General features: G+C 40.0%; 1 protein-coding gene across 2 annotated transcripts in view; it reads left to right on the forward strand.

Annotated features, from left to right (window-relative positions):
- MEIKIN (meiotic kinetochore factor) overlaps nt 1-13197 on the forward strand; it is a 97210-nt gene extending 84013 nt beyond the window's left edge. For both annotated transcript variants that reach the window (XM_070571204.1, XM_008528740.2), the window contains 2 exons: nt 4096-4219; nt 12771-13197. In XM_070571204.1, the coding sequence (XP_070427305.1) occupies nt 4096-4219; nt 12771-12802 (156 nt within the window). In that variant the 3' untranslated portion in view covers nt 12803-13197. The remainder of the gene's footprint in view (nt 1-4095; nt 4220-12770) is intronic.
- Nucleotides 13198-18836: the final 5639 nt, after the last annotated feature.

Consider the following 18836-nt stretch of genomic DNA (forward strand, 5'->3'; position numbering starts at 1 on the left):
GGCAGCACCCACAAACAAAATAGAAGAAGGTTGGCACAGATGTTAGCTCAGGGCAAATCTTCCTCAAGCAAAAAGAGGGAGATTGGCAACAGATGTTAGCTCAGGGCCAACCTTCCTCACCAAAACAAAAACAAACAAACAAACAAAAATATTTGGTGGGGGTTGGGAGAGGAAAGATGCAAATGAGTTATTCTTTAAAGGTGATATTATATTTTTCTTTACCAATTTTTTAAGATTTTTGAGGGCTTCACTTAAGCCAACATAAAAATAAAGTTATAACACACATAAAATGCCTGGAGGGAAAAGTAAAGACTAAACATCAGGGGCTGGCCCCATGGCCAAGAGGTTAATTTCACGCACTTGGCCTCGGCAGCCTGGGGTTTCACAGGCTCAGATCCTGGGTGTGGACCTGGCACCACTCATCAAGCTGTGCTGAGGCAGCATCCCACATAGCAGGACTAGAAGGACCTACAACTAAAACATTCAGCTATGTACTGGGGGGCTTTGGGGAGAAGATAAAAAAAACAGGAAGATTGGCAACAAATGTTAGCTCAGGGCCAATCCTTAAAAAATAAAAAAAAAAATTTTAAAAGACTAAACAGCAAAATACTTTGAAACATGTGGGAAAAGTGTGCATAGACGATAGACTGAAGAGACATATGAAATGCTATACAGAGTAAAACATTATGTATTCTCCAAATACAGTGCACAATTCAAATGTGTTCCACATCATAATTTCTACCTAGAAACATAGAATAAATTGGGGGAATGTCTTCGTCTGAAACTGTGATGTCAAAGTATCACTTTGTATCATGTACTTATTTACTGTGTATTAAAAGGCATTGCACTTGAAAAAGGAAAAAAAAACTTGCTGGCCAGAAATAGTCACGTGGCCTTACTAAACCACAAGGGAGCCAGAGAGTGCATCTTCTCCAAGGAAAACCAAAAATCTTTGAGAAACAATACACAAGATCACCAACATCCTTAACTAGGTTGAGAACTTCCCCATATTTCTAGTTCACTATGATGTGAATATGATTTTTATTAAATATTTTTTCCGCATCTATTAGGTACATACTTCTGTATTGACAGTGATTTTTCTCTCTGCTCTTTGATCAGTGGTATCGTTCCACTGTCTTCTGACTTCCATGTTGCTTTTGCGACTCTTCTGTTAGTCTAACTTTCTTTTTTTGTTTGTTTTTTGAGGAAGATCAGCCCTGAGCTAACTGCTGCCAATCCTTCTCTTTTTTCCGAGGAAGACTGTCCCTGAGCTAACATCCGTGCCCATCCTCCTCCACTTTATACATGGGACACCTACCACAGCATGGCGTGCCAAGCGGTGCTGTGTCCGCACCCAGGATCCAACCAGCGAACCCCTGGACCCCAAAGCAGAATGTGTGCACTTAACCGCTGTGCTACTGGGCTGGCCCATGTTAGTCTAACTTTCATTCCTTGTAAATTATATGTATGCTGGAAAGGGTTAGCTCAGCAAGCCTGCACATTCCCAAGATCCTCAGGACTGTCTTGGGGCAAGGCTCCTGGGAGATGACCTCTGAGCCCTTGAAGTATGCTGCCTGATAAGAGTGTCTTTGTATGTCCTGAGCCACAGCCAGATAGTTTCTGATAACAATGTGATTTATGGTAAACACCCTAATGCCTGAGACTTTGGGCCACCTTGTATCAGTTTGACCTCTGGGGGACTGGGGTCTGAGTAGCTCAGGTCAATCACACAGGCCCCACATGCTTATGTGACTGACTCCAAATAAAAACTCTAATGTCAAGGCTCACTGAGCTTCCCTGGTTGCCGACATTTAGCATATGGAAGAATTAAATGCTGTCCATGTGACTCAAGTTGGAGAGGACAACTGGAAGCTTGTCCTTCTGGATTCAACTCTATGTGCCTTTTCGCTTTGCTGATTTTATTCTGTATCCTTGTGCTGTAATAAACCATAACTGGGAGTATAACAGCTTTTCTGAATCCTCTGAGTCCTTTTAGCAAATTGTTGAGCCTAATGGTAGTCTTGGGGACTGATATATCTTTTCTTTCTGGCTTCTTTTAAGTTCTCCTTATCTTGGATATGGTATAATTTCACTGGAATGTGTATATAAATTGATTAACATTTTTGTTTGCTGTTCTTTTTTAATTCTAATTTTGCTTGAGATATTGGGCTTCCTGAATCTGTGGACTCATATCTCTCATCAATTTGTGAAATTTCTTAGCTGTTACCTGTTTTATTCTCTCTGGAATGGTAATTAGCATGTTAAGCCTCTTTCTATCCTCCATATCTTTCAACCTCTCTTGAATATTTTACATTTATTTGTTGTATTCTGGGTAATTTCTTCATTAATTCTCTCTTCAGCTGTCATTTCTACTGCTTAAGCCTCCCACTGAATTTTTTATTTCAGCAATTTTTCTTTTTTTAAGATTGGCACCTGAGCTAACAACTGTTGCCAATCGTCTTTTTTTTTTTTTTCCCCAAATCCCCCTGGTACATAGTTGTATATTTTAGTTGTGGGTCCTTCTAGTTGTGGCACGTGGGATGCCGCCTCAGCATGGCCTGATGAGTGATACCATGTCCGTGCCCCAGATCCAAACGGGCGAAAGCCTGGGCCGCCGAAGCGGAGTGCTCAATCTTAACCACTTGGCCACGGGGCCGGCCCCAAGAATTTTATTTTTCATTTCAAGAAGTTCTCGTTTTTTTTTCAAATCTGCTTTTTGTGCCTGATAGTTTCTTATTACTTGCTCATCTGTGAGATTTCAGTGGTTAATTTTTTAATCATTTCATACATTGTTATTCTCTCTGATTTGACAGTTCTAATATCTGATGTTCTGGCGGCTTAAATCCATTGTTTGATATTTCTGTACGGTCTTACACGTGTTAGCTTGATTTCTCGTGAGTTTGGTACTTCCTTTATTGTTGTTATAATGAAACTATAGGAGAAGGTGAAATGTGCTTTGGCCATCATTTCTGTTTGGAAATATTCTGAGCTGAATCTTGAAGAACAACTCTGACACTGACCTTGACCTTTATCATTTATTTCCTTGCTCTTATTTGATAAGAATCTTATGGGCCCAAATTGGGGATCCCATCTTCCTAAGAGGATTTGATCTGTTTCTACTACAAAAGCTATAGCTAGGGTTGGGTATCAATCTGGGACCACTTTGGACCCCTTTAAGGATTCTGGATTAGTACCAGAATATCAGGTTCAGCATTTCCTTCTTCCTGCTGGCCCATTTACAGTGTCCTTGTCTGAGCCAGTCACTATGTCCAGGGGCATGGAATACATTGATTGGCTAGGCTGGGTCATGTGGCCATCTCAGTGCTCAGAAATGTTCTCAGCTCCACCTGATCTATAAGGAAGGAGTGGTGTGCAGGCTGGTAGAATGAGTAGATTCTTCCAAGAAAACTGTAGTACTATTTAGTACCAGAAGGATGGAAAATGAATGCTGGGCAGGAAAATAGCAGACGTACACCACAGAGGATGATATGAATTTTACAGTAGAAGAGGTTTCCATGCAGGCTTTCTTTAAAATGGGATAGCCCTTGATAAATACATATCTCTACTTCTGAGTTCTAAGAAGTAAGATATGTCACTTCTGAAAGATGTGGTATTTCTTTATTCAAGAGACTGCTTGATAGGAAATTGTCAAAATTAACTGAATTGGGAAATCAAAGAAATTTAGTGTTTGACACAGAATTAAATTTAAATTTGTGTTTTAGTTCAGTAAATCATGTAAACTTTCTCTCCCACTTTGTGGTGCTTGAATCTCAACTCTGTCATTACTATCTCTCTGTCCTTAAATAAGTTGTCCAACCTCTATGAACCTAAGTTTCTTCATTTTACAAATGGGGATAATATAATCCACCTTGCCTGGTTCTTGTGAGTATTAAATAAGCAAAATGTTTGAAAATAAGCAAATGTTTGAAAACCAATTAGTGTCTGGAGTGGAGTAACCATTTCATAAATGCTTTGTATTGTTAATATCTATGAAATGTGAATATTGAGACTATTTATCTTTGAAATAAAACAACATACAGGCAGACCTGGAAGGAAAAATTCTGAAATATCTGCTTTTTTTTTTTTCTTTCTCAGGTTCCTTCAAAAACATCAGAAGTCTGTTATATTATTAGAGCATCACCAGGAACTAGACAAGTGAAAAGTAAAAGTGTTATTGTAAAGAAGAAGACATATTCTCCTCCTAAAGATATTCCTCAAGGTACTATAGTATGAATACGGAGCCTACTTTTTGGAAGATATAAAACATTTTTTCATTGTAAATTCCTTATATACACAGGAAGGGCAGTTATAAATTGTCTTCTGGGGGTTCTTGCACACAGCGAAAATGATAAAGTTGTAAAAAGTTTGGTCAGTACTACTTTTGTATGTTGTTTTATTTCAAAGATAAATAGTCTCAATATTCACATTTCATAGATATTAACAATACAAAGCATTTATGAAATGGTTACTCCACTCCAGACACTAATTGGTTTCAGAACCTGAGTAAAATAACTTTTTGAAAGTCAAATACTTCATCTTTTGAAAAATTAGCTGATGCTGTTGATTTAAAATGTATTTATCTAGGATACTTCCTCTTATAACTTTTGAAATTTAGCGTTGTTGAGTTTCATTTTTAGTAGCATTCTTTTTAAAGATATGGAGATATTTTTACATTCACTTAACGTTGGTTGAGCACTTCCTCTATGAAAAGCATTGAGCTAAGCACCTTATTATATCTCATTTGTTTTTCACTATGACTTTATGATAGATAGAATGTGTACTATTATCCTCATTTTATATATGAAGAATCTGAGGCCTAAAGTAGTATGCAATTTGTCCAAGATCATACTGCTACCAAGTGGTGGAGAGGAATTCAATCTTTCAAGGCTTCTAAACACACATTTCCTTAAACTGTATTTAATCCCCAAATAAAGACAATAACAAAGTCACACTTCTGTGTAATCTAATACAACTCTCCTACAAACAACCAAAAATATGCTAACTCCTTCCCTAGAAGAGGATGCAGAATCCTTGGGTGAAGTTTACTCTTCTCCTTGATATCCCATAATTCGAGTACTGTGATATAAATTTGACTATTATTAATGCATCTTATGTTAGATAGTATGGGGATAAGACAGGGAAGAAAACAAAGATATTTGCTTAACTAGTCATGTGGTTGTAACTGGTATTTATAACTGTCTTCCTCCACTACCCATTCTGTATTCCCTTTGCCCTCAGCAAGCACTTCAGCTGGTCGTGGTTCTTTAACTGGTTGGGTGACACAGACCCTCGTTTCTGAAGGGTCTGAGCCATTAGTAGTCCTGTTTGTGTTGGGTTGTTGTAGTTTTCCGTTGACTTCAATCACAGGGCATGGCAATAGTAAGAGATGCCCTAAGGGATCTCTTGTACTCCAGATATACTTTTCCTTACCTCCACTGTGGAGTAGTAGTCCAATTTCCCCTTTGAAATCAGGATCAATCCGCACAGCCAACACAGTAAAACTCCCTTCTTTGCCTGTTCACTCAGAGGCATGAGGAGCCCATAGTGGCCAGGTGGCAGTCTCAACTTTCAGTTCAATGGAATCACTGTTGTGTCTCCTGGTGGACGCATTCCTCCCTTTGGAACTAAGACCTCTAGGCCAATAGAGCGTAAAGTCATGGGAACAGGAAGCAAACATTTTGCTCGTGGGTCACCAGGGGTAATATTGAATGATCCCACTTCCATTTCCACCCCTCGATCCTGGACTTGTAAATCCTGGCTATGGAAGAAACAGCACCATATTGGATGCTGATTCAAAGCATATACAACCTTGTGGAGAACCTTGCCCCAAGCCTGAAGGGTATTGCTACCTAGCTGGTGCTGTAAATGAGTCTTCAAAAAGGCCATTCCACCATTCTATCAAACCAGCTGCCTCAGGATGGTAGGGAACATGGTAAGACCAGTGAATTCCATGAGCTTGGGCCTATTGCCATACTTCTTTTGCTGTGAAGTGAGTTCCTTGATCGGAAGCAATGCTATATGGGATACCATGATGGTGGATAACATATTCTGTAAGTCCTTGGATGGTGGTTTTGGCAGAAGCATTGTGTGCAGGAAGGCAAATCTATATCCAGTTTAAGTGTCTATTCTATTAAGAATAAAATGCTTCCCCTTCCCTGATGGAAATGGTCCAATGTAATCAACCTGCCACCAGGTAGCTGGCTGATCAATCCAGGGAATGGTGCCATAATGGGGACTAGGTACTGGCCTCTGCTGCTGACAGATTAGGTACTGAGCAGTGGCTGTAGCCAGGTTGACTTTGGTAAGTGGAAGTCCATGTTGTTGAGCCCATGCATAACCTCCATCCCTGCCACCGTAGCCAGTTTGTTTATCATCTTATTGGGCAATGACAGAAGTGGCTTGGGAAAGAGGCTAACTTGTACCCACAAAACAGGTCATCTTATCCACTTGATAATTAAAATCCTCCTCTGCTGAGCTCACCCTTTGGTGAGCATTCACATGAGGCACAGATATCTTCACATTTTTTGCCCATTCAGAGAGTCTTATCCACATGCCTTTTCCCTAGATTTCCTTGTCATAAATTTTCCAGTCATGTCCCTTCCAAGTCCCTGACCATCCAGCCTAACTATTGGCCACAGCCCATGAATCAGTATATAATTGTATATCTGACGATTTTTTCTTCCCCAACATAGTGAATAACGAGGGGCAGTGCTCAAAGTTCTGCCCACCGGGAGGATATCACTTCACCAGTTTCCTTCAGGGATATCCCAGAAAGCAGCTGTAGTGCTGTAGCTGTCCAGTTTCAGGTGGTGCCTGCATATCATGCAGAACCATCTGTAAACCAAGGCTGAGTTTTCTTTTTCGCAGTCAACTGATCGTAGAGAACTCCCCATGATGCCATGAGTGTAGGCTGGAAGAGAGAAGGTAATGTAGCAGGAGTAGGAGCCATGGACATTTGGGCCACTTCCTTGTATAATTTGTGCCTTCAGAGCCTGCTTGAGTCCAATCTTGTAGACACCATTTTCATATGATAACAGAGTGCTGCTCTTCACAGCCAACTTTAAAGCATCAGACAACTCACAATTCATGATGAGCAGCTTGTCTCTCTTTGAAACTTGGTGGCTCATGGTTAAGCATTCAGTCTCTGTTAAGGCCCAGGAGCAGGCCAAAAGCTGTTTCTCAAAAAAAAGAAAAAAAAAACAGAGAGAGAGAGTAGTTATCCACAGAGGATGGCAGGGCTTTGCTCCAGAATCCTAAGGGCCTGTGCTGTGATTCACCTACAGGCTCCAAACAGCATCTGTACCTGCCGCTGATACTTCAAACACCCATTGGATCTGCTGGATCAATATGGTACAAGTGGCAGATTATCTTGCACAGTAGCCAGGATTTGTTGCAGAGCCTTTTCTTTGTTCTGAGACCCTCAAAACCAGCATCTTTTTAGGTCACTTAGTAAATGGGCTGGATTAGTACACTCAAATGAGGACTATGTTGACTCCAAAATCTAAAAAGGCCCACTATGCATTGTGCCTCTTTTTTTGTTATAGGAGGGGCCAGATGCGACAACTTATCCTTTACCTTAGGAGACATATCTCTTGTATCACTGGACCCTTAGAAATTTTGCTGAGGTGCAAAGAGACCCAGAAATTCCACTTCCAGGAATATATCCAACTGTAATATGTACATATGTTCATCAAAAGATGTATACTAGAATGTTCGTAGCAGCTCTGTTGATAAAAGCCCCAAACTGGAAACTATCCAAATGGCCATCAGCAGTGGAATGGATAAAAAAAGCTGTGATATATTCATTCTTTGGAGTGCTATATAGCAGTGAGAATCAACAATGTACAGTTACATGTAACAATATTGATGAATCTCACATAAGGAGTCAGACACAATAGAGTGCATTTAATATTACTTATATTTAGTACAAAGTAGGCAAAACTAAACTATGATGGAAATAACCATAGTGAGTGTCCTTGTTGGGGTGGGGGTATGAACTCGAAAGGATTATAAGAGGGAATTCTACGGTGCTGGTAGTGTTCTGTTTCATTATCTGAATGCTGGTTACATGAGTGCGTTAAATTTGTGAAAACCCATCAAGCCGTACAGTACACCTATGTGTACTTCTCTGTGTGTATGCTATACTTTAGTAAAAAGTTAAAATGTAAAAATAGGGAAACTTTCTTTAATTTGATCTTTATGGCCTTTCATCTTTCTTTATGACATCAGCTAATGTCACAATTCTGGGTTTAAATGTGCAATAAATCAAAACAGAAATGTGTCTGGGAAGTTCTTTTGAGTGTTCAGACCAAAATTTTTAGTTTAATTTACAGAAAGACCCCCTGATGCATGTTGAATCAATTGTGCCACCTCCTGGCTTCTTTCTAGGCTCTCACCTTATTTAGCAGCCTGTTCATTTAAGTAATTACCTTTCAACCTCTGGCCACTTGTCTCTCCTTTCCTTTAGTAAAAATAGCAAAGCCACAAGCTAACTGGTGGTCATGTTATTTTAAACATGCAGCAGCCTATTTTTAGTGCTGGCATTTAACATTTTAGCTAGTTTGGCAGTAATCTAATCAGGACTACAGAGTGAGGTTCACTTTTGATAGTCTAGGACCCCTGTTCAGTATGCTGCTTGTTCATTAATAACTGGCACTATGCTGATTAAAGAAAAAATTTGGTGAAAGTACACCACTATAGGAGTCCAAAAAAGATGTGAGAGAGGAGGTGGTGTGGGCAAGAAGAGGTCCAAGAATGGTGACAGACAGACAGAAGAGCCTTAGTAAACATCTAGCCCAAGGTTTCTCAATGTGTGGTCCTCTGACTACCTGCACCAGAATCACTGTAGACCTGGTAAATTATAATCTCTAGAGATATGGCACAGGAATCTGCAATTTGATGACCGCTCAAAGGGATATCCAATAAGGTCTAAAATTTGAAAGCATATAATGATCTAATCTATTTTGCTCATTTTACATGTGAGAAAAATGACCTGGCCAAATCAATAAGTGACTTGCCCACGTTCACACAGCTAATTACTGGCTGAATTAGAACTACTGCTTAGCTTTCTCAGTTTTCAGTAATTTGACTGGTTGGTTGTCAAATAGGAGATGGTGGGTACAGTAGATAGGGCTCTGAGTTTCCCAGTTCATCCAGCCAGACAAAGCAGTTTTACTTCTCTTTGCTTTGCACATTGGGCTTCTGTATTCTACTTAAACAGAGACTTTTTTTTTTTGTGCCAAGAAAAGGCTTGGGCAATCATCGCTTTGTACTTCTTACAGTTATAGCAATGGATGTTTAATATATTGGTACTTTAATTTGTCCAACAAGCATGCATTCGGCACTGCAATATTAGCTAGGATATGAGTACAACCATAGCTCTCTGGGGTTTACAGACTAGTGATGAAATAGTCACAGTGTTCTCTATAAGGTGATAAGCTAGAAGTAGAACAAGGCATTATAAGAACCCAGGAGGGGATACTTTTAACTTTGCTTTGAAGTGTCAGGGAACACTTCCAAGCTAACAATACCTTTTGGAAAATCAGACAGAACCTGTAGCTATCCTTATAGTAAGATTTTAAGATTTATATTTTATTTTGATTTCCAGAAGAGATGATAAATGATGTGTTATAAATTCATATCTCAAGCTGGTAGTAGAATATTCATTATTCGTTTTACAATAATTATTATTTGCTTCTATAGGTTAGGTTAATTCCTGAAGTCTAGCTCACTACATTTCCTTTTCTCTCTTTGAAAACTATTCCTTTGTTTTTATTAATTTACAACAAACCTAAAATATGTGCTACGTTACTGTATTTGATGATAGATTTGGTTATGCTATCTCATGTAAAAAATATATCAGTTAAGTGTAGTCCTTGACACAGACACATTGATCTAATACAAATACAGAAATGAAGTATGCCAGTTAGTTTGTTGGGGAAAAAGAAATCAAACTTGACATCATGGAGACCTTTTAAGCCTGTTGATTTGGTGTCATGTAGCTATAGAATAAAAAGATGAAGTTCTGCAGTTGTTTGGTTCATTCATTCAGCAAATATTTATTGAGTCTATATGTCATGTGCTACATGCAGTTAGTTGCTGGTAATATTAAGATAAAGACATAGTTGTCTTTATGAAGTTCGTAGCTCAGAGAGGAAGTCAGGTACGTAATACAAGTCCAGAGGAGGCACAGGTGCTTTCATAGAGTTATATGTGAGACCCTGTTGGGGTACATAGGGAAGATAGGAAATGCTCTGAAGGATGACCTGAAGCCCTCAGGGGTATGCTGAGCATAGGCCTTCTAGGCAGAGGCACCGGCATAAATAAATGCACAGAGGCTTTAAAGCATCCTCGGGTAGTTAAGGAACTGAAAGTAGTTATGTTCGGCTGGAGTAGAGATTGGACTCTCTGAGAACTTAGTCTTGAGTAGTAATCAGGGGTCAGATCGTGGAGAGCCTCCTATGCCATACTGACTTTTGACTGTATCCTGGGCAAATTGCTTTTTAAAGATTTTATTTTTTCCTTTTTCTCCCCAAAGCCCCCTGGTACATAGTTGTGTATTCTTCGTTGTGGGTTCCTCTAGTTGTGGCATATGGGACGCTGCCTCAGCGTAGTCTGACGAGCAGTGCCATGTCCGCGCCCAGGATTCGAACCGACGAAACACTGGGCCGCCTGCAGCGGAGTGTGCGAACTTAACCACTCGGCCACGGGGCCAGCCCCGCAAATTGCTTTTTAATTAGATCATTCTGGCTAGAAGTGTGGAGTAATTTGCAAAGAAATGAACCTGGAAGCAGAAAGATCAGCTGGGAGTTTTGCAAAAGTCCTGATGAACAAAGTTGAGAAAATAAGGATCTGAGCTTTGTATCTCAAATTGTGGTACTCAGACCACCTAGGGAATTTTTAAAAAATGATGCAAATTCCCAGGTCATTGCTTCTTCAGTGATTTTATTCAGGAAATCTGGGGGTTTAGAACCAGTGTAAACTAAAAATGTTTATTGGTATAATTGTCAGGGCTTAGTGGCTGATTAGGTACTAGTACAGGGTAGTGAAAGAGAAGGATAGTTAGAGGATGACTCCTGAGTCTCTTGTATTGTGAAGTATCAGAAATTATGCGTTCTAGGTGATGTCAGGGGAAAATATAGGACATAGCCCTGGAAGTATGAAGGCTAAGCAGGGGTAGGTGAGACTAGGTAGTTGAATGGGCTGTTTACCCAATAGGAAGTTACTCAAAAGTTGGTATGCAGGGGCCGGCCTGGTGGCACAGCGGTTAAGTTCGCACATTCTGCTTCTTGGCGGCCCAGGGTTCGCTGGTTCACATCCTGGGTGCGGACATGGCATCACTTGGCATGCCATGCTGTGGTGGGCGTCCCACATATAAGGTGGAGGAAGATGGGCATGGATGTTAGCTCAGGGCCCGTCTTCCTCAGCAAAAAGGAGGAGGATCGGTGGTGGTTAGCTCAGGGCTAATCTTCCTCAAAAAAAAAAAAAGTTGGTATGCAGAGGATGACTGTGGCCCAGTTTCCAAAGCCTTTAATAAATGAGCAGACAGTGTCTGAGGTCAGTAAAGACAACAGTAAGGAGGAGTAGAGGGTAGAATAGCCAGTGCTTCCCAAACTTTAATACAGTCGTGAATTGTTTAAGGATCCCGTTAAAATGGAGATTTTGATTCAGTAGGTCTGGAATGGAGCCCACGATTCTACATTTCTAATAAACTGCTAGGTGATGATGAAGTTACTGGTCCATGGGCCACACTTTGAATAGCAAAAATATAGGTCTCGTGTTCAAACTTAGCTGCACATCAGACTTTCCTGGATATTTGAGTCCCTTGCCCAGAGATTCTGATCTAATTGGTATGGAGTATGGCCTGGATATCAAGGATTTTTAAAAGCTCAGGTAATTCTAAGGTGCAACGAAGTTTGAGAACCATTGATATAGGCTGATTAGGCCAGGGGAAGACGTGTATCTTAGTAAGAAAGTGGCAATGGGAGTAGGTAAAGCTGCCTCTACTCTGGATCTCCTGGTACAAGATATGGGGGGAAGCCCCAGAATTCTGTACTGGGAAGAACGTGGGTTCAGCTACAACAAAGAGTAGGAGAATGCAAAGGAATGGTGGGTAGGAAAATGTGAGAGGCTTCTTCCTGGGTGGTGGCTGAGGAGGCAGGGATGAGAAGCACAACTGGATCAATTCCTCCAGGTTACAAGGCAGGGGTTAGAGGCCTTATGATGGCCCCAGACAGCTGTCTTTGCTACACTTTCCACTGGAATGTTATTGAGCAGGTCTCTTTGTGTCTCCAAAGAGAAGTGTTCTCAGCATGTTCAGGAAGGAGTGAGCCAGCTATTCCTTTTTTTTTTCCAATGGCCTCTGGAATTGTTTCCTAAGGCTTGACTGGGTGAAACTAGAGTGGCCTGGGCATCAAGAGTTTTCTCCTTCAGGGGCCGGCCCAGTGGCACAGTGGTTAACTTCACATGTTCCGCTTCTCGGCGGCCCAGGGTTCCCTGGTTTGGATCCTGGGTGCGGACGTGGCACCACTTGGCACGCCATGCTGTGGTAGGTGTCCCATATATAAAGTAGAGGAAGATGGGCACGGATGTTAGCTCAGGAGCAGTCTTCCTCAGCAAAAAGAGGAGGACTGGCAGTAGTTAGCTCAGGGCTAATCGTCCTCAAAAAAAAAAAAAAAGAGTTCGTTCCTTCAGGGACTGGTTATTTGTAACTATGGGACACCTGCTTGTGATGTATATGAAGTAATCTATTGCTATATTTTTTTCTCCAGATATTATAATAAAAACAAATGGCAGGATGTAGCAGCTGTGGCTGAATTTAAACTACTTTGAAGACATGAATATGAAGTCAAAGTCTGTGAAGCAAAATGTCTGCCTGAAATTGCATGAAATTCAAAGATCAGAAACCTCTAATTATTTGTGATATATCCTGGTGTTGAAATTCTACTGAGATTCTTGTAATTTACCTTTAATAGTTAAGAAGGAAATATTTTTCTTTATGCTTCTTCAATACATATGTATTTGTGTTGTAAAATAAGAACAGATAGCTTATATTAGAAGACTGTACACTAAATAGATGATTCCAGCTATCTATAAAGAGCCATCACCAGAGTACTATGTAACTTCCTTTGATTGTTTTTTCCCAAAGTTTATCCTTTCTATGGACTAAAAGTAGTAAAGTTGTTGAAGCGCTAAAAATGAAAATGCTTATATTACGAGCTATTTTTAACAGAACTTAATTGAAACCACATGAGTGAGAGACCTAATTCCAGGTCTGACTGAAAGAAACTCTATACTCAAGGTTTGCTGAAGCAGGCAATGTATAATATGTACAAGCAATCATACACTAAGTATTGAATATATTACCCCATCCCCAACAACTTTGTTTAGCTAATACTATCCGCAGGTTGGTCTTTTTTTTGGTAATATAATTTGTTGTGGCATCCTGACAACGCGCTTCCTAAAAAGCAGCAATCCTGTTGTCAGTGAACATAGTACACTTGTATAACTGTTGGTGAGATTTTAGCTCTGATGGTTATACTAATGTTATTATACATAAAAGTAAGTAAGAGTAAAAATTTCAAAGCTGCTTAAATAAGAAAGTTCTAAAATCGATAGAACAATTTGAGGTTATGTAATTCATATAGTATTGATTTTTAAATAGGAGTCTCGTGAAGATAGTCTTGTAAATAATTTGACAAGGCCTTAAGCCACTAACAAAGCTATTTTTGATTTGTTTCACATTTTCATATGGAGGTGAAATATGGGAAAATTGTTAGGAAATGTAGAAGAGCTCATTAATGATGGAGGCTAGAACCAAATTTAGACCTGAATTCTAAATCAGTACTCAACTAAGTCAGTAACTCTTGTGGTGGTTTTAAAAGCAGAAATGTGATAAGCAGTGGGGGGAAAAGAAATGAAATAGAAGGCCTATTCCCTGCCTTCAAAGAGTTTATAATCCAAGGGGGAGGGGAGAGAATGAGAATGAATTATTAGTTTCCATTCAGGTGGTAGGTTCCTGGGAGAAGGAATGACATCTCATTCTTAGGGTGGGCCTAGTGGGGCTGGAAGAAATAAACATTTGATAGTTTCACACTGCTCAGAAGGAAAATATAACTAGCGCAGTGAAGTAAATACTTGGCCAGGCCGATGTAATTTAGAAAGTGATAGAGCCCAGATTTGAAGGCAGGACTATTTGAGTCCAACATTTTTGTTTTATCAGCTAGAACACAGGGAAAGGTGGGAGGGAGGAAGAAGATGCAATTGGCATTCAATGCTTAGGGGTGGAGGACATCAATTATGATTAAGAGGAAAGAAAATAGAATAAGCCTGCTTGCTGTCTGGCAGACACAAGAAATCCAAAGATTCCTGCTGGCAAATCCTAGAAGGTGCTACTTTTTTTTTTTTTTTTCCCTGAGGAAGATTAGCCCTGAGCTAACATCTGTGCCAGTCTTCCTCCAATTTATACGTAGGTCGCTGCCACAGCATTGCTGAGGAGTGGTGTAGGTTGGTGCCTGGGATCCAAACCCACCAACCTGAGCTGCTGAACTGGAGTTAGCCGAACTTAACCACTAGGACATGGGGCTAGCCCCTATACTCTTAACTTTATATCTGTGGGTAGGCCTCAGAGGTCTTTCAGTGAACGTCCCTGGAAGAGCATCAAAAAAGGAGTTCAGGGACCAGCCCAATGGTGTAGTGGTTAAGTTCACGTGCTCTGCTTTGTTGGTCCAGGGTTCACAGGTTTGGAACCCCAGGTGTGGACGTACACACAGCTCATCAAACCATTCTGTGGTGGCATTCCACATACAAAATAGAAGAAGATTGGCACAGATGTTAGCTCAGCGACAATCTTCCTCAAGCAAAAAGAGGAAGATTGGCAGCAGATGTTAGCTCAGGGCAAATCTTCTTCACATACACACACACACACACACAAAACAGAACAAAAGAAAAATGAAAATAAAATAAAATAAAAAAGGTTAACAATGGGACTGGAACCCTTTACTTCAGCATATAAGTAATTGAATTTCATTTTTAAGCATTTAAAATTATATTTTCAAATTGTACTTCATGAAAAACAATAATCTCAGGTAATAAGTAACCAGAAAATCCAGTTAAAAATGCATGAAAGTCCAGCATGATGTCATTTCCATTTAAAATTTTTAACTGGTGTTTTTTTCACCTCTCCAAGGTATAATTCATCATGGTTCAGTTATGAAAAGCCTCTTTATCTCATATTGTATATATAGCATAGGTGTTTATATGAAGGGTGTAATGCCCAGATTTTCCAGATAAAAATTGTCTTCAACTTCTCCTGTTCTACTGTTGCTTTCTAACCTGAATTTTAAAATGTTGAATCATCTTATGTCTTAAATCCTTTCTTGATTCCATATGTTCTTCTACCTACCCAATCTTTCCACGCCTGTTTAGGTCCGTTTTTCCTAAAAAGAATGCTTTCTGCTTTCTCACTGATCCTCGCTCCTTAGCCCTTCTGCACCACCCGCCCCACAAACATAGCGTCTGGCTTCAGCTCTGGTTCTCCACTGACACTGGGCCTCTCAAGGCTACCAGCAACCTCCTTGATGCTAACCTAAGGAGTATTTTTCAGTTCTCATTTTACCCAATCTCTCCTAGCCAATGATGTTGCAGATTAGTATGCTTTTTTTGAAAGCCTCCAGTAAGAAATGACCTCTTTAAAACATTACTCTCCAGGCTTTCATCTCATCTCTAGCTCTTTCTCTTCCATTTCTTCTGAAGGCTCATTTTCCTCTGTCCAGTCTTTAAATTTTGGTGTTTCCCAGGGCTCTAGTCTAGGGCCTCCTCTCATGTTACACAGTCTCCCTGGGTGATCTTATCTACCACTGGCTTCAGTTACCATCTCTGTGAAGTTGACCCCAAATCTTTGTCTCTAACTGCCATGGATATTGGTAGTGGACATGTATGGTGACTGTCCCTGCATCTGTCCCCCAAAAGGTTCATTGTTTTTCCTGGTATTCCCACAGCATCCTGTACTTGCCCACATCATCATAGCATTTATCACAATGTACCACAATTGCCTGTCAAATTCTGTTTTTTCTTCCTAGACTATAAACTCCTTGAGTGAAAGAGCTACATGTTCTTCATCGTGGTATTTCTATTCCCTTCTACCTCCATCCTAACTGGATTTTGAATTTCCAAGCCATATGGTTTAGGTGGGATTGATCCCACCCTTTAGTTCCAGGGGTGGCCTTTAATGGCTTAAGTCAATAAACACAGCCCTCTCAACTCTGACACAGTGATTGGCTCAGGAATGGTTTCTAAAAAGGCCCAAAATGATCCTATCCGATTAAAATCTCAGAGCTTTTTCTGGGAATGCTGGGATACAGACTTTTTCCTTTTTCTCTTGGACTTTTACCTGAAGGGATTTTACCTGAAAGGAAAGCTGCTGGTAGCCATCTTATGTCCACAAATGGAGGCCCTCTGGGAATGGAGTTCACACAGAGAAATTAGAGCTGTGATGGAGAAACTGGATTCTTGATATCATTGTTGCAGTCCCTGGATGCAGTTGTGCCTGAACTGTCCATCTTCTTTAGGTCCAATTATGAAAGCTAATCAATTTCTTCTTTTGCTTACCATAGTTTAGTGTGGGTTTTCTATCATGTGCAAAATAGAACATCCTGGACTCACGGACTCAACCAAGACCTCGCTGGAGTTCTAGATCTGTGTAGCCAAATGCTTACTTGTCATCACTACCACTACAGGGGTTCACATGGTATCTCATACTCAGTGTACCCTAAGCTGAATTTATCTTCCCCCTGAAGCAGTTCTTTCTCCTGTTATCTTTTTCTTTTTCTTTTTTTTTTTGAGGAAGATTAGCCCTGAGCTAACTACTGCCAGTCCTCCTCTTTTTGCTGAGGAAGCCTGGCCCTGAGCTAACATCTGTGCCCAACTTCCTCTGCTTTATATGTGAGACGCCTATCACAGCATGGTGTAGCCAAGGGGTGCCATGTCTGCACCCGGGATCCGAACTGGCGAACCCAGGGCCGCCGAGAAGCAGAACGTGCGAACTTAACCACTGCGCCACTGGGCCGGCCCTCTTGTTATCCTTTTCAATGTTAGCTATCTTCATCCATCCAAGTTACCTGAGCCAGAAATTTGGCCATCCTCCATGATTCCTCCCTTTCTCATACTTTCTCACAGGCAGTCAATCATGAAGTCCTGTTGATTTTGAATCCTAAATAGCCCTCAATATTTTCCACTCTGCTCCATCCCTATGGATGTTGTCTGAGTTCATGCTTGTACTTTCTTGCCTGGTTTAGTGTAACAGCCTCCTCACTAGTTTTTCAACCTTTATGCTTGTACCCTATAGTTAATTTTCCACAGTGCATCTAGAAGATTTCTAAAATGCTTATCTGATCATGTTGTATTCTGCTTAAAATCCCTCAATAGTTCTCCAATGCCTCCTAGATAAAGTCTAATCTTTTAAGTATATTTTACATAGTTTCCTTAATCCAGTTCAATTTTACCACTAGATTATATTATAGGTCACTGATTTTTATATTTTCTCTTGCCTCCAAGCCCTGCATGTACTGCTCCATCTGCCACAAACATACTTTTCCTGCCCACATCTTCTTTTCTTTACCTGCTTCTGATTTTATTTTTAATCCTTATTTATTCCTTCCTTCAGAAAACTCTCCTTAATTTCCCCAAAAGGCTAGTTGTCTTTGTTTATATTCGCACAGTTTCCTGTACTTATTCACATCATAGCATTTATCACAGTGTACTATAATTGCCTGTCAAATTCTGTTTTTTTCCTTAGACTGTAAGCTCCTTAAGTGAAGGAACTACATATTATTCATCATTGTATTTCCATGTTCTAGCACAGCTGCCAGACACATATTAAACATATTAAGTGCTTGAAAAATATTTGTTGAAAGACTGTTTGTCATAGAAGTGTGCCATTATTTAAAGACCTGCTTTTTGTCTACTTCTAATAGAATTCAAGGTGATGATTTCAAGCTAGTTTATTTTATTTTGAAGGTAATAGTTTGATTCCTTAAAAGCACTTACCATAACTTGTAATAACTTGTTTGTTTGTTTACTTATTGGTTTTTTAAGGGTGAGGGCTGTACCTGTCTTGTTTGTTATTGTATTCTTAGCACTTGGAATATAGTAGGTGCTTGATTTCACCATCTCTATTAGATTATTTCCATTAGCACACAAAATTCTCTAATATCTTCCATCTCAAAAGAAGAAAAGAAAACAAAATTCCTCTCAATCCTGATCTCTTTGCTCCCTATCTCAGCAAAACAGAAGAGTTGTCTTATACTTGCTTTTCTACTTCCTCTCTACTCTTTTTTTTTTGAACCCACTTCATTCAGGCTTTTGCTCACATGACTCCATTGAAATTGCTCTTGTCAAGATAGCCATGTTGACAAATCTAATGAACACTTAAATTTTCAACAACATTCAACACAGTTGAACCCTTCCTCCTTTTTGGGGCATTTTCTTATTACTATTCTTTCTCATTCTTCTTTGCTGGATCCTTCTCTTCAACACTTCTAAGTGTTGTCCTCTTTTGAGTCTTAGTCCTGAACGCTCTTCTGTATATATATACATTCTCCCTAGGTAAACTCATACATTCCATCATTTTAAATTCTAAGTATGAGCTGATGCCTCCCAAATTTCTCTCTCCAATCCTGCCTTCTCCCCATATATTCTACTCAGAATCTTCACATGGATGTCTGTTAGGCAATTCAAACTTAACATACCCAAATTTAATATGCTTGATTTTCCTCTTCAGACCTATGCTTTCCCTGGCCTTTCTGTCAGGAAATTACACCCATTTAGGTGCTCAAGGC

The sequence above is a fragment of the Equus przewalskii genome, chromosome 13, assembly GCF_037783145.1.
Source record: "Equus przewalskii isolate Varuska chromosome 13, EquPr2, whole genome shotgun sequence".
Taxonomy (NCBI): domain Eukaryota; kingdom Metazoa; phylum Chordata; class Mammalia; order Perissodactyla; family Equidae; genus Equus; species Equus przewalskii.